Here is a 15,992-nt window from a genome sequence, read left to right on the forward strand (position 1 = left end):
TACATCTCTCCATTGCACCTTATTAACTCTGCTTCCTCCCCGGAGTCGTTGTGACTTCACGTTTCATAGGGTCCATTGGACCTGGAGGTGTCTGAAGCCTGGTGAGCCGGCCTCCCATTGGCCCTGCTGATGCCCCGCCCCCTCCTCTCTACCTCCTTCTGTTTCATGGATTGGAGTTCCATTCATACATTGTCATATTCATGTAATGTGTTTATGTAACTTTGTAACTCTGTTCATCTGGTCACATGACATCTATTCATCTGTCCATCCAGGGAGAGGGATCCTCCTCTGTTGCTCTCCTGAAGGTTTCTTCACTTTTTTCCATGTGAAAGGTTATTTTTGGGGAGTTTTTCCTGATCTGATATGAGGTCAAAGGTCAGGGATGTCGTATGTGTACAGATTGTAAAGCCCTCTGAGGGGAGTTTGTGATTTGTGATATTGGGCTATAAAATAAACTGAATTGAATTGAATTATGGACCATCTGGGATTAATATTAACTATTATGGACTAATATTAACTATTATGGACCATTTTTAACTATTATGGACCATCTGGGACTAATATTGACTATTATGGACTAATATTAACTATTATGGACCATTATTAACTATTGTGGACTATTTGGGGCTAATATTAACTATTGTGGACTAATATTAAATATTATGGACCAATATTAACCATTATGGACTGTTAGGGACCCGCTGGTCCTGAAAGGAGCTTCAACCCTCGTTATCGTGTTTCTGGTTTAAGACGTCGTGCTGTTTTTTTTATTCTTGTGGCTTTTGTCATTCACAGAGCTGTTTGTTTCCACACACATGGACATGTTTTCTTGTGAGGAACATGGTGAACGACTCTTAATAAATAAATAAATATATATATATATATATATATATATATATATATATTTAAATATGTGTGCTGCTGTGTACAAACCTGCTCAGTGTTGGTCACTTTTTCACCTTTTATTGTGACAAAACCACTCAAACCACTTTGCAATACAATGTGAAAAGGCAGTGTGTGTGCACGGTTCATCATTTATAACACACACACACACACACACACACACACACACACACGTGGTCCTGTGACTTGAATTAGCTGCATTCTGACGTTATAAATAGAGTCGATCGTCAGCTGACTTGAGATAAAACTCAGGAGTTCAACATCAACACAGAGAGCAGAAACCTTACAGAAGAAAGTGCACTTTGAATAATAATAATAATAATAATAATAATAATAATGTAATGGAGACAATCATAACAATGATGAACTCTTGATCGACAATCAGGAAATGTATAACTTTAATAAACAAGAGGACAGATAGTAGAAGAGAGTAGAAGGAATAGAATGTACTTTAGGGATAAATCATGGAATAAAACAATGGAGGAAATAGGGGAAGGAAGGAAGGAAGGAAGGAAGTACAGATGAGGAGAAGTAAAAGGAAAGGAGGGACAAAAGGATAACAACAAAAGTAGTAAAAGGGAACATAAATAATGGAACACAGTAATGTATGAAATGGGGGGAAAGGAAAACCAATTGGATTGAAACGAGGATAAGGAAGTTAGGAAGTAAGGAAGGACGGATGGCCAGATGGAGAGAAGAAAAAGGAAATAAGGAAGGACACATTAAATGGAGGAAGAAGGAAGGATATAAAAGTAAGAAAGTGAAGGGAAAAGGAAGTAGGACACATTGGAAGACTGATAAAAGAAAAAGGACATAAGGAAGGAAGGAGACATTGAATGGAGGAAGAAGGAAGGAAATACAGAAGTAGGACACATTGGAGGACGGATAAAAGGAAATAAGGAAGGACTGAAGAATAACAACATAAGACAAAGTAAAACAGATTTAAATGAAGTAGTATCAGAAGTACTCTGAGCAGTACTCTCATACATGTACTGTGACTGGTGTCGGGTGTCGGGGCTCTGCAGGCCTGTTGGGGGGGTCTGGGGGGGCGGACTCTCTCTAACTTTAGTGTCAGTCTGGACGCCGTCGGCTTCACACAAGCTGCTTTAGACCCCCGAGGTAAGAACACACACACACGCACGCACACACACACACACACACACACACACACACACACAGAGACACGCACACTCTCAGAATGCTGGTGTTTCGTTTAAAGTCGTCCTCCCTCGGTTCTGTGTCTTCTGGTTCTCCTTGTTTTAAAGTTTATAAAGTGTTTTCCTCCCGGAGGCCTCGAGGCTCTCGGGCAGCTGTCGCTCAGATAAAAATAGATCTTCCCACACACGTTAGAGGCTGCTTTAAAAACAAGTACACGCACACACAGGAATCATATCTAAGATGAATTAAACATATTATAGAGAACACAAACAAGAATAAAAAGACCAAACTTGTGTTTGTGTGAAATTGTTTCATATTAACTCCGAAACAAAATGTCACCGTGAGGGAAACGGATATGAAATGTTCTTTTAAACACCTTTGAATCATTTTTATAAACATGAATTTATATGAATCCGAAAGTAAGATATTTAGGAGGAAGAAGATCTGAAGATTGATCCAATAATGTCATTTTATTGGCTTTTAATGGAGCTCCAAGATGTTTACTCCCAACATATACAGAGTGTATAATGTTATGTTATGTTATAATATAATAGTATTCATTTAACCTCGAAACAAGCTTCTACTGGATATTAAGTTTAGTTTGTAATACCATTTTAATAGAATTCAGACGAACGTCTGCATGCAAAGAAAAGTATGATGGTTTAATTATTTAAAAAAAAGTTTCTACAGTGTGCTTTTAGTACCTTTACTAGTAAATATATACAAATGTATTTTTACCTGATTTATTTCGAAATAATTCTTTCTTTACATAACATTTTGGTTGAAATGAACTCATTCGCTTCCCGTGGCTGAGAGTTTGCCAGTTAGCTTAGCTTAGCATAAAGACTGGAAACAGGGGGGAACTGCTAGCCTGGCTCAACGTGTTAAACCTCAGTTATATAATCTTTTTAAAAAAGGAGAACTGTTCGTCATCCACAATCATTTGATTCATAAAGATGTTATTTTCTTTTTCTACATCTGACATCCTCCCTCACTTCTCTGAGTATGATTCACGTCTATTGTTTGCACATTAGGTCACTCATTCTCTGGTTTATCTTTCACTCTATGTCGGACATCTTTAAATATGATTCAAATGTTTTGACAGCTTCACCGTGGTACGAATATATATATAAACGTCCTCTTATTGATGCATAAAAACAAACAAACAACATGACACGTGTTTTAATTTTTGTTATCAATAGCAGGAGGAATCCTGGCTGCGATGGCCTCGACCAATGAGAGCGGAGATAACCAGGACCAGACGGTTCCTGGCGAGGAGCAGCAGGAGCAGGAGGAGGACCAGAGGAGGGTCCGAGGAATCCAGTCTCATTACCTCCGCTGCCCGTCGCCCAGGTAGGAGAGGAGACCACCTGAAGGTCTGACTCCTCAGGATTTAAGAGAACCAAGAGGAACACGAGGAGCTGCTCCTTTCATTCCAATATTCACTAACTTTTAGTCTACAATCCCAGTAAAGTAAATAACATTTCAAACTAACTCCTTTTTTGTTTCCCCGGATAAGCGCTTTAAGTTTAAAGCATGACATATGCATAAAGGTTTTAATTTGATTTGTGCTGAGGAATAGTTTGGGTCCTTCTTCTTCAGTTTCTCGATGGCTTCAGAGTCCAGGTTCTCCGCGATCTCCGGCTCGGACGCCGCCAGCATCTTCATGGAGCCCATCCACCTCTCGTCCGCCGTCGCCGCCAAGAAGATCATCAGCGAGGGTGAGGAAGAGACCACGGTTAAGTTAAAGACCACGGTTGCGACATAAAGTCGTCAGGTCGTCCTCAACAGAATAATCTGTGATTTCAGAGTCCACATCCGACACGTTTAATTCGGTCGAGCGCTCTTAGGTTACAGCCGCCCCTCGGCCTCGTTAGCGGCCGGAGGAGACGAGGCGCTCTGATTGAGGACATTAGCTCGGGGGACACGCCGCGGAGCTTTAATGGACGATGCATGTTTCATCTGCCGGGGAGCAGGCGTTAACGCAGAGTGTGTTTTAATACGCAGGCCTCGGAAGATTCCATCATAACTCGCATCTTTTTATCTGGGAAAGAAGTCTATGTCCACGAAGTCGTAATACAATCGATATATTTGCTCTGACTAACATACTCAATGTTAAATTTAGGGAAATAGGTTGGTTTTATAACAGAAAAGTATGGTAGAAATCTCCTGCGTCAAAGGTCAAAGGTCAACACATTGGGTTCACGTCTGTCCTCAGAGATGCCGCCGCGCAGCGCGCAGGCCGAGTCCGTCCCCGAGTCCATGCTGGAGACGGCCGAGCAGCTGATGGTGGAGGACCTCTATAACCGCGTCAAGGACATGATAGACGACCGCAGCCCCTACAACACCCCCTGTGTGCTGGACATCCAGAGGGCCATGGTGCAGGACCGCCTGGAGGCCCCCCTCAACCCCGTGGACGAGGTCTGGCCCGGCATCTTCATCGCCGAGAAGTGAGTCCAGCGAAGGCTAATGATGAAGCTGATGAAAGACCACGTGTTGGGGGTTGAAAGCTGCAATGCATGCTGGGTGCACGTGTCTGATTCCTCCTCCTCGTGGTTCCGTAACATTTTTCCCCGGTTTCAGATCGGTGGCGGTGAACAAGGCTCGCTTGAAGCGGATGGGCATCACCCACGTCCTCAACGCGGCCCACGGCACGGGGGTGTACACGGGCGAGTCCTTCTACGCCGGCATGAAGCTCCAGTACGTGGGCATCGAAGTGGACGACTTCCCCGACGCCGACATCTCGCCGCACTTCCGGCCCACCGCCGAGTTCTTGGACGACGCTCTGCTGACACACAAGGGTGAGAGAGGCTTCTTCCTCTTCCTGATGACGACGATGACGATGATGATGATGAAGTTTGTGTTCATCTGCATCCACTTAGCTGGATAATGCACTTAGCTGTTAGTATGCACTTCCACCTACATATTAAATAATAACAGCAGAGGATCTGAATAGATGAATATTATTCATCTCTATTGTGAACTCAAAAGGTCATCGTCTCCGACTTCACGTTAGAAAAACAAAGGTTGTGAAGGTTCCTTTTACATAATTTATTTTTGGGGGTTTTGATGCGCAACTCATTAGTTTCCGCGGATACGGACACAAACATCTCGCGGTGACGTAGTCGAGTGTTTTCCGAGAAGATGTTTTCTGGGACGGAGAACAATCGCGGCGTTGACCGGCGAAACCGCGACTGATTTACAAAGCGTCGCCTTTAGGAGTGAATTCACTCTCAGACGCCGAAGGGCTTTTATTCCATAAATAGCATTAATTTATTTATAAATAAACCATAAAGAAGTCTCTATTATTTGTTGAGGAAGCTCTTATTGGTTCTGAACATCCGTCTTGTTCTCGTGCAGGAAAGGTCCTGGTGGTGTCCGTGATGGGCGTCAGCCGCTCCGCCGTCCTGGTGGCATCCTACCTGATGATCTTCCAGCACATGACCGTCATGGAGGCGCTGACCTCCATGAGGAAGAAGCGCGCCATCAACCCCAACGAGGGCTTCCTGAAGCAGCTGCGGGCGCTCAACGAGAACCTGATGGAGGAGCGCGACGACGACGACGAGACGCTCAGCCAGTGCTCCGTCGTCGACGCACGCGCCCGCGCTCGCATCTTTGGCGAGGAACAGGAGGACGAGGGTACGGACGAAGAGGAAAAGCAGAGTATGATCGGGGTGAAGGCACACTCCATCCTGATGGAAGAGGAGGAGGACGGACAGAGTGTGATGAGCAGCGTTGCCTCCTCTGCAGCCGCCGCCGCGTTCAGGAGCGGACCGACCGCGCCGCCAGACGACCAGGGGCCGATTCAACGAGAGGTCATCCTGCCGGAGACGGAGGGCGGAGAAGGCGGCGACGAGGAGGAGGACGGCCTGGACAGCATGATCCGTGAGTGGCAGAGGAGGAACGAGAAGTACCAGAACGACGACTGGTGGGAGGCGCAGCTGAACAGCGACGGCGAGGACGCGGAATCCGTCGGCGAGGGACGACCGAAGGAGACGTCTCCGGATTCGGAGAGCGTCACCAGCGAGGACGTACGCGCCGTGAAAGAGCGGCTGAGGCGCCGCGGCAGACGTCCGGACTCGGACGCCATGTCCACCTCCAGCTCCATGAGTTACTCCGACCTGTGGAAACGGCGGCTGAAGGAAATAGAGGAACAAGCCGCCGCTCGCTACCGCAAGAAGGAAGACGAGGACGGCAGCGAGAGCGCCGACACGGAAGGAGGGAGGAAGAAGATTGACGCTGAGGTGGAGAGCCTCCTCTCGGACACCGGCTCCATGTACAACTTTTGCCAGAACAACAAGGAGAAGATGACGCCGTTGGAGCGCTGGCGCGTCAAGAGGATCCAGTTCGGCTGGAACAAGAAGGACCGAGAGGACGGAGAGAAAGGTTCTGCCGCAGACGGAGAGCGAGGCGACGGTGGGGTAGAAGCCAAGATGCCGTCCTACCAAGACGTCAACCTGACGGCGTACCAGACGTGGAAGCTGAGGCAGCAGAGGCGCCTCGGGGAGGAGAACAAGGAGGAGATCGTGGAGATGAGTCGCGGCGAGGACTCTGCGACGGTGAAGCGGCGGCAGAGACGCGAGGAGATCCTGGAGCGCTCGAAGAAGACGCTGGAGGAGAGTCAGTCCATGTGTGGCTGGGAGAGCGAGAGCTGCGTCAGCGGCGGCACGGTACCCCTCTCCGCCTTCTGGGCCGGAGCCGGGGTCACGGGCCCGCCGAGCGTCGCCAACGACGACACCGCGTCCATGCTCAGCGGCAGGTCCTCCGTCTTATCCTCGGTTTCGCAGTCTCGCGGTACGAGATCCGCGAATCCCTTCGCGCCGGTTCCTCCCATCCTCCCGGTTCCGACGGTCCAGGGCCCCGGAGGAGAACCCATGGTCGATCTGGCCAGCATCCAAAACTGGATCGCCAACGTGGTCTCTGAAACGATCAAGCAGAAGCAGACCGAGATGAGCCTGCCTCCTCCGTCGCTCGCCGGATCGGAGCTGCGCTTCGGCGGCGGGGCGAGCAGCCTGCTGTCGGGCCGCGGCGTGGACGACGACAGAGCCTCCCTGCTGAGCGGCGCTTCCTATTCCAGCGCGCTGTCGCGGGGTCGAGGCGGGCCGGCGTCGGTCCTCTCCAGCGGCGGCGGCTCGAGCAGCGTTTCCGGTCTCACCGGAAGAAGCTCGGCTCTGGGATCCAAGAGGAACAAGATCACCACCACCAGCGTCCCTCTGTTCAGCCTCTTCCAGGACCAGGTCGACATGGGCAAACTGGACGCCATGGACAAGGAGATGAAGTCCGAGATGAGGGACAAAATGGCCGCCTACGAGAAGAAGAAGATCCTGGAGGACAACAAGCGCAGCACGATGTACAAGAAGAAGAAGCCGAAGGAGGACGAAGACGAGGAGGAGGAGGAGGAGAGAAAGAAGAAAGAGGAGGATTTTCTGGCGGAAGCAAAGAAGAAGGAGAAACCCGTGAGGACATTCGGGCTCTCGGGGTGTCTGAACCTCAACCCGGCGCTGGAGAAAGACAAGAACACCAGCGTCGACGACTGGCTGACGAGCGTCCGGCCTCCTCCCAAGAAACCGGCCTCCGCGGCCGACGCCGGCCCGCCGGAGGATCCCTACGACGACCTCGACGCCTCCGCGTCCGAATTCGACTTCTCCAGCCGCAGGGCGTCCTACGCGCTCGAAGAGGACGAGGAAACTCTCGGCGTCTCCTCCGGATACAGGTCGCGGCTACACGAGCGTCCGCCTAACGGGTTCGCGGCGCCCCTCGGCTACAGGCGGTCGCACGCCGCCTACGGAGAGAGCGACGAGGCCGCGGAGAGCTTCCACGACCTCGCCGCCAAGAGGAAGTTCGCCCATCGTTCGCAGTACGAAGGCAGCGTGACGGAAGGGAGTAGGAGCAGGAGGGAGGGAGCAGGCAAGACGGATGAGGAGGAGGAGCAGGATGACATCGCCACCTTCATCGCCCAAACCAGGCAGCGGGCCAGAGCCAGGGCCGCGGCCGAGGCCGAAGACGACGATGTCCTGGCGGCTTGGCGGGCGCAGCAGGAAGCCAAGTCGCAGAGCAGGAGGGACTCGTAGAAGACGTCAAAGACTTTAAATCTGAGGAATTACTTTCCCAAGAAAGTAAATAATATCTAAAGATCTATTGGAAACGTGTTGTGATTATTGTTCAATAATAATATCTGTTTTTGTGGATTTCTGTATTTAGATAAAAGAAAACCTGTGAAAATTAATATCAGTCAGGGAAACTTTGTCCTTCTTGTCATGCATCAAAGCGTATTTAGAGTCTAAATAGTTCATTTTATTAATTGGTTATTAGTTAATGTTAATGTTATTGTTAATTAAGATTTTTGTTGCACCACCGCTGAATGTAAAACACATTTAATAGATATTTTCATAAAAGATTATGTGAAACTCCTGAAACAAGGAATCATTTGTTTCATTATTTTATTATTACAATAAATGTTCTGAAAAATTTCGACTCGCTTATTTAATTATTATTTCAATATCTAATTATAGGATTAAATGGACCAAACTAAACTGATTAAACATTATTATTATAATAATCATAATTTATTTTAATTGTTGTTGTTGTTTAATTGTTATGATAATGATAATTAGTATTATTGTTTTTATAAATTATTGCATATTAATAGGTTGTATTAGTAGTATTGTAATAATATGTTTTATATTATTATTGTTTTTCTTTTAATTAATAATTCTCATTATTACATTACATGTCATTTAGCTGACGCTGTTATCCAAAGCGACTTACAATCATGTTACATTCATACACTGTAGAACAGCTACAGGGAACAATTCAGGGTTAAGTGTCTTGCTTAACGACACATCGACTAGGGCGGGGATTGAACCACCAACACCCTGATTGAAAGACAGACCTACTAACCACTGACCCACAGTCGCCCATCATCTTATTATTATAAATACTTTAAAAAACATGTCCGATAAAGCTCCCAAAGTAAAATAGCTACTTTAAAAGGCTATATAACATATTACATTCAGGATTATATCTCCATACAATGAGCCTGTTATTCCTGCTTTTATATAATATCTTTTTATCTGTGTCATTTCTTTCTTGTATAACAAACCAAAAGCAGAAAGAAATTACTGGGTTGGATAATTATGAAAGAAGTATATTTATATTCTTGGATGAGTCATTTTTAAATCAAAGTTATAGCACCATCTATGGGACACTGAGGGAAAGGCTTCAGTTATAATAATAATATCAACTATTGTCTTTTGGCTCATTCAGAATAAATCATAAAACGTTTGTATTTTATTAGCTTTTCCTCATCTTTGTGTTGTATTTCTCTCCAAAACAACAACACTTTGTTTTCCTGAGGACAGTGAACGCGACACAATGAACAAAACAATAACACTTTTTTTCCCCTGAGGGCAGTGAATGCGACACAATGAATTCATGTAAGACTTATTGAGCAGCTTTTCATTCCACTGAGGGATCAACTGTGGGAATGTTGAGCTGAGAGAAGATATTATTATATATTATGACACATTTATGAAATATTGTACAGACAGTATATATGTGTATACACTGTGTGTACATGTGCATGCAAGATTATTAAGAAATATTAATTAAAAAAGAAAAGAAAACACTTTCAAATGTATTATAAACTAGTTTAATTAAACAAACATTGATATTTTCCAAAATAAAAGCAGCGTACGAGTACTGAGCAGAAGTATAGATATTTTACTGAAGTAAAAGAATTAATACCAATAAATAAATATACTTCAAGTTCCATAATATTATATTATTAGATAATAATGATGCTTTAGTTATGCACAGCTGGTAAAAGTGGAGCTCATTCTAATGGCATTTGATTGATGATAAATAATTAGTTTATTTATAGTTTGTATTATTTATGAGAATCTGAAGAAATATAAAGAAAAAAGAAAAATAAGACTTTCAAATGTGTTATGAACTAGTTTAATTAAATGAGCATTGCTATTTTAATTTTAATATAGTAAAACATAATTTTTTTTTATCTTGTAGCCAAAATAGTTTGTATTATTTATGAGAATCTGCAAAATGTAGTGCAATATAAAAAAGTTTTTGCTTGCAGAATGCAGAGAAGTTTGCTCCTCAAAGTGCCTCATAGTTATAAAAGTTAAGTAAAAGAGATTAAAAGATTAAAGTATTAGGCTGAAAACCAATCGGCATGAATTCGCCCCTTCGTAGAAAACAAACGCAGGTCGACTCCTCCAGCGTCGGACCTCCTCGTCTCTGGTCTCCTGCATCATGGCGAGCTGGTGGACGCCCGAAGACCTGCTGGAACATCTGGACCTGGAGGAGAACTCCCTGGTGGCTCGGGTCATGCAGGCCGTCGGGCTGTTTGGAGATATCCTGTCTCTGGAGGAGGTCCCACCAGAGGACCACTCCGACAGGACCTCTGCACCAGGAGAGGAGGACCAACCAGAGGACCACTCCGACGGGAGCTCTGCACCAGGAGAGGAGGACCAACCAGAGGACCACTCCGACGGGAGCTCTGCACCAGGAGAGGAGGACCAACCAGAGGACCACTCCGACGGGAGCTCTGCACCAGGAGAGGAGGACCAACCAGAGGACCACTCCGACGGGACCTCTGCACCAGGTGAGGAGGACCAACCAGAGGACCACTCCGACGGGACCTCTGCACCAGGAGAGGAGGACCAACCAGAGGACCACTCCGACGGGAGCTCTGCACCAGGAGAGGAGGACCAACCAGAGGACCACTCCGACGGGAGCTCTGCACCAGGAGAGGAGGACCAACCAGAGGACCACTCCGACGGGAGCTCTGCACCAGGAGAGGAGGACCAACCAGAGGACCACTCCGACGGGACCTCTGCACCAGGTGAGGAGGACCAACCAGAGGACCACTCCGACGGGACCTCTGCACCAGGAGAGGAGGACCAATCAGAGGACCACTCCGACGGGAGCTCTGCACCAGGAGAGGAGGACCAACCAGAGGACCACTCCGACGGGAGCTCTGCACCAGGAGAGGAGGACCAACCAGAGGACCACTCCGACGGGAGCTCTGCACCAGGAGAGGAGGATCAACCAGAGGACCACTCCGACGGGAGCTCTGCACCAGGAGAGGAGGACCAACCAGAGGACCACTCCGAAGGGAGCTCTGCACCAGGAGAGGAGGACGTCCCACCAGAGGACCACTTCGACGGGAACTCTGCTCCAGGGGAGGAGGAGGTCCCACCAGAGGACCACTCCGACGGGACCTCTGCTCCAGGAGAGGAGAACCAACCAGAGGACCACTCCGACGGGAGCTCTGCACCAGGAGAGGAGGACCAACCAGAGGACCACTCCGACGGGACCTCTGCTCCAGGGGAGGAGGAGGTCCCACCGGAGGACCACTCCGACGGGACCTCTGCACCAGGTGAGGAGGAGGTCCCACCAGAGGACCACTTCGATGGGACCTCTGCACCAGGTGAGGAGGAGGTCCCACCAGAGGACCACTCCGACTGTACCTCTGCACTAGGTGAGGACGTCCCACCAGAGGACCACTCCGACTGTACCTCTGCACTAGGTGAGGAGGTCCCACCAGAGGACCACTCCGACGGGACCTCTGCTCCAGGTGAGGAGGACGTCCCACCAGAGGACCACTCCGACTGTACCTCTGCACTAGGTGAGGAGGTCCCACCAGAGGACCACTCCGACGTGACCTCTGCACCAGGTGAGGAGGAGGTCCCACCGGAGGACCACTCCGACGGGACCTCTGCACCAGGAGAGGAGGAGGTCCCACCAGAGGACCACTCCGACGGGACCTCTGCACCAGGTGAGGAGGACCAACCAGAGGACCACTCCGAAGGGAGCTCTGCACCAGGAGAGGAGGACCAACCAGAGGACCACTCCGACGGGACCTCTGCACCAGGTGAGGAGGACCAACCAGAGGACCACTCCGACGGGACCTCTGCACCAGGTGAGGAGGACCAACCAGAGGACCACTCCGACGGGACCTCTGCACCAGGAGAGGAGGACCAACCAGAGGACCACTCCGACGGGACCTCTGCACCAGGTGAGGAGGACCAACCAGAGGACCACTCCGACGGGACCTCTGCACCAGGTGAGGAGGACCAACCAGAGGACCACTCCGACGGGACCTCTGCACCAGGTGAGGAGGAGGACGCTCGAGGAGCTGCTAACAAAAAGGTAGAACAAGAAGAACAAGAAAAAATTACAATGACGATGGACGAAGAAGAGGACGAGAAGGTGGGAAAGGAAGGAGGAGAGCAGCAGCTTCAATACTTGAAAGATGAAGATGACAGCAGAGAGGAAGAGGAGGAAGAGGAGAAAGAGGAGGAGGGGGAGGAGGAGGAAGTGGAGAAAGAGGATGAAATGGAAAAGCATGTACGAGTGAAGGAAGAGAAGGAGGAGAAGAGTGAAGGAGATGAAGAAGAAGAAGAAGAAAAGACAATGACGATGGAGGAAGAAGAAGAAGAGAAGGTGGGGAAGGAAGGAGGAGAGGAGCATGTTCAAGACTGGAAAGATGAAGATGACAGCAGAGAGGAAGAGGAGGAGGAGGAGAAAGAGGATGAAATGGAAAAGCAGGTAGAATTGAAAGAAGAGGAGAAGATTGAAGAAGAAGAAGAAGAAGAAGAAGAAGAAGAAGAAGAAGAAGAAGAAGAAGAAGAAAAAAAGGCAAACATGGAGGCGGAAGGAAAGGAGGTAGAAGAGGTAGAGGAGGGGAAAGGGGAGGAAGAGAAGGAAGTGCAGGAAGATGATGGAGGTGATGAAATGGAAAAGCAGGTAGAAGTGAGAGGAGAGGGGACAAGAAAAGGGGAGGATGAGAAGATTGAAGGAGAGGAAATAGTAAACATGGAGGCGCAAGGAAAGGAGGCAGAGGAAAAGAAAAGGGAGGAAGAGGAAGAGATAGAGGGAAGAGAGGAAGAGCAGGTGTTGGAAAATGGGGTAGACGAAGAGCAAGGAGGCGAAAAGGATGACGCAAAGACCCAAAGAGAGCCAGAGGGAGGAGGAAGGGAAGAGGACACGTTTGAGGAAGAAGGAAAGGAGAAGGAGGCAGACGAAGGTGAGGATGATGAGGTGAAGAACACACGTGGATGGACGGTCGAGGTAGACGAGGAAGAGACAGAAAGAGAGGATGAAGAAGAAGTGGGAGAAGAAGGAAAGGAGGCTAAGAAGGAGTACGCAAAAGATGGGAGGGAAGAGTTAGAGACTCAGGAGGAGGAAGGGGAAGAAGAAGAAGAAGAAGAGGAGGAGGTTATGAAGGATGGACGTAGACATGAAGGAAACAAGAACATCCAAGATGAAGCTGAGCTTAAAGAACAGAAGGAGGTAGAAGAATTAAAGATGGAGGAAGAGAAGGTTAAAGAACAGATGGAGGGAGAGGAATTAAATATGGAGGAAGAGAAGGTTAAAGAACAGAGGGAGGGAGAGGAATTAAAGATGGAGGAAGAGAAGGTTAGAGAACAGAGGGAGGGAGAGGAATTAAAGATGGAGGAAGAGAAGGTTAAAGAACAGAGGGAGGGAGAGGAATTAAAGATGGAGGAAGAGAAGGTTAAAGAACAGAGGGAGGGAGATGAATTAAAGATGGAGGAAGAGAAGGTTAAAGGGGAGGACCGAGCAGAGGAAGAAAGGGAGGAAGACGAGGGACAAGAACAAAGAAAAGAACAATTCAAGGAGACAGACATAGAAGAAGAAGAGATTGATGTAGAAGAAGAAAAGATGGAGGCATTGGGAGACCAAGTAGAACATGGAGAAGAAGAAAAGATGGAGGCCTTGGTAGACAAAGTAGAACATGTAGAAGAAGAAAAGATGGAGGCCTTGGGAGACAAAGTAGAACATGTAGAAGAAGAAAAGATGGAGGCCTTGGGAGACAAAGTAGAACATGGAGAAGAAGAAGAAAAGATGGAGGCCTTGGAAGACAAAGTAGAACATGTAGAAGAAGAAGAAAAGATGGAGGCCTTGGGAGACAAAGTAGAAGATGAAGAAGATGAAAAGATGGAGGCCTTGAGAGTCAAAGTAGAACATGGAGAAGAAGAAGAAAAGATGGAGGCCTTGGGAGACAAAGTAGAACATGAAGAAGATGAAAAGATGGAGGCCTTGAGAGTCAAAGTAGAACATGGAGAAGAAGAAGAAAAGATGGAGGCCTTGGGAGACAAAGTAGAACATGAAGAAGAAGAAGAAAAGAGGGAGGCCTTGGTAGACAAAGTAGAACATGTAGGAGAAGAAAAGATGGAGGCCTTGGGAGTCAAAGTAGAACATGTAGAAGAAGAAAATATGGAGGCCTTGGGAGTCAAAGTAGAACATGTAGAAGAAGAAAATATGGAGGCCTTGGGAGACAAAGTAGAACATGAAGAAGAAGAAAAGATGGAGGCCTTGGATAACAAAGTAGAACATGGAGAAGAAGAAGAAAAGAGGGAGGCCTTGGTAGACAAAGTAGAACATGTAGGAGAAGAAAAGAGGGAGGCCTTGGAAGACAAAGTAGAACATGGAGAAGAAGAAGAAAAGATGGAGGCCTTGGAAGACAAAGTAGAACATGGAGAAGAAGAAGAAAAGAGAGAGGCCTTGGTAGACAAAGTAGAACATGTAGGAGAAGACAAGATGGAGGCCTTGGGAGTCAAAGTAGAACATGTAGAAGAAGAAAATATGGAGGCCTTGGGAGACAAAGTAGAACATGGAGAAGAAGAAGAAAAGATGGAGGCCTTGGAAGACAAAGTAGAACATGAAGAAGAAGAAGAAAAGATGGAGGCCTTGGGAGACAAAGTAGAACATATAGAAGAAGAAAAGCTGGAGGCCTTGGGAGACAAAGTAGAACATGGAGAAGAAGAAGAAAAGATGGAGGCCTTGGAAGACAAAGTAGAACATATAGAAGAAGAAAAGCTGGAGGCCTTGGGAGACAAAGTAGAACATGTAGAAGAAGAAAAGCTGGAGACCTTGGGAGACAAAGTAGAACATATAGAAGAAGAAGAAAATATGGAGGCCTTGGAAGACAAAGTAGAACATATAGAAGAAGAAGAAAAGATGGAGGCCTTGGGAGACAAAGTAGAACATATAGAAGAAGAAGAAAATATGGAGGCCTTGGAAGACAAAGTAGAACATATAGAAGAAGAAGAAAAGATGGAGGCCTTGGAAGACAAAGTAGAACATATAGAAGAAGAAGAAAAGATGGAGGCCTTGGGAGACAAAGTAGAACATGTAGAAGAAGAAGAAAAGATGGAGGAAGCGAATGATGAGCCAGTGAACCAGTTCAATCAAACGCCTGCATCTTCTCTACAAGCTTCTGAAATGCTGAGTCATGCTGCTGCAAAAGCAGGAAATGAAGCTTGCCGAGACACCACAGAAGAAGAGAAGATCTCCGGCTCTGCCAAAGATCTCACTGGGGACAATCTTCCCACGTCACCGAGAGACGAGGAAGTGAAGAGTTTGGAGGAGGGATTTGAAACCACGCCGCTGACATCACTTCCTGCTTCTGGACATGGAGATGAACCTGCAGCTGACATCCAGGATCCTCCACCTGAGCTCCACACAGGTAAGCCCTCTCTGGACTCACAGTGCTCCTGCTTCCATGATGGGTAAGACTCCACCACTATCACTGAGGGCTCCCACTTAAAGAGGAAAATACAAAATGTAAATAAATGGCTGTTGTTGATCACTGCCGACAAATAATTATGTTTTTATTAAATAACCTTTAAGTTTCAATGGGAGCCTAACATAATAGTTTGCTAAATATGTTCATTAGTTTTAATAATAATAATTGTCAAGACAAGATGTGACAAACTTAAGAAACTTAGTTCAGCAAAATGCACACAATTAAAGGTACAACACTTTTACACACTTATAAATTATGAACAGGCCACAGAGTCCATTCATTAAAATCTACTTACAATTCCAAAAATGACACTCACTCTGCAGCCTGAATCAAACGAAGAGCCAAATATAAACCCCCT

The 15,992-nt window shown here is 47.1% G+C and overlaps 1 protein-coding gene across 1 annotated transcript; it reads left to right on the plus strand.

The window, feature by feature from the left end:
* Nucleotides 1-373: 373 nt before the first annotated feature.
* On the plus strand, nucleotides 374-8,461 carry dusp27 (dual specificity phosphatase 27). The gene is made up of 5 exons (XM_034547839.1): nucleotides 374-3,414; nucleotides 3,664-3,782; nucleotides 4,280-4,511; nucleotides 4,645-4,862; nucleotides 5,422-8,461. The coding sequence occupies exons 1-5, from the start codon at nucleotides 3,284-3,286 to the stop codon at nucleotides 8,130-8,132; spliced, it is 3,411 nt and encodes a 1,136-aa protein (XP_034403730.1). The 5' UTR covers nucleotides 374-3,283; the 3' UTR covers nucleotides 8,133-8,461.
* The last annotated feature ends 7,531 nt before the right edge of the window (nucleotides 8,462-15,992 follow it).

This window comes from Cyclopterus lumpus, chromosome 2 (assembly GCF_009769545.1).
Source record: "Cyclopterus lumpus isolate fCycLum1 chromosome 2, fCycLum1.pri, whole genome shotgun sequence".
In the NCBI taxonomy this organism is placed as follows: domain Eukaryota; kingdom Metazoa; phylum Chordata; class Actinopteri; order Perciformes; family Cyclopteridae; genus Cyclopterus; species Cyclopterus lumpus.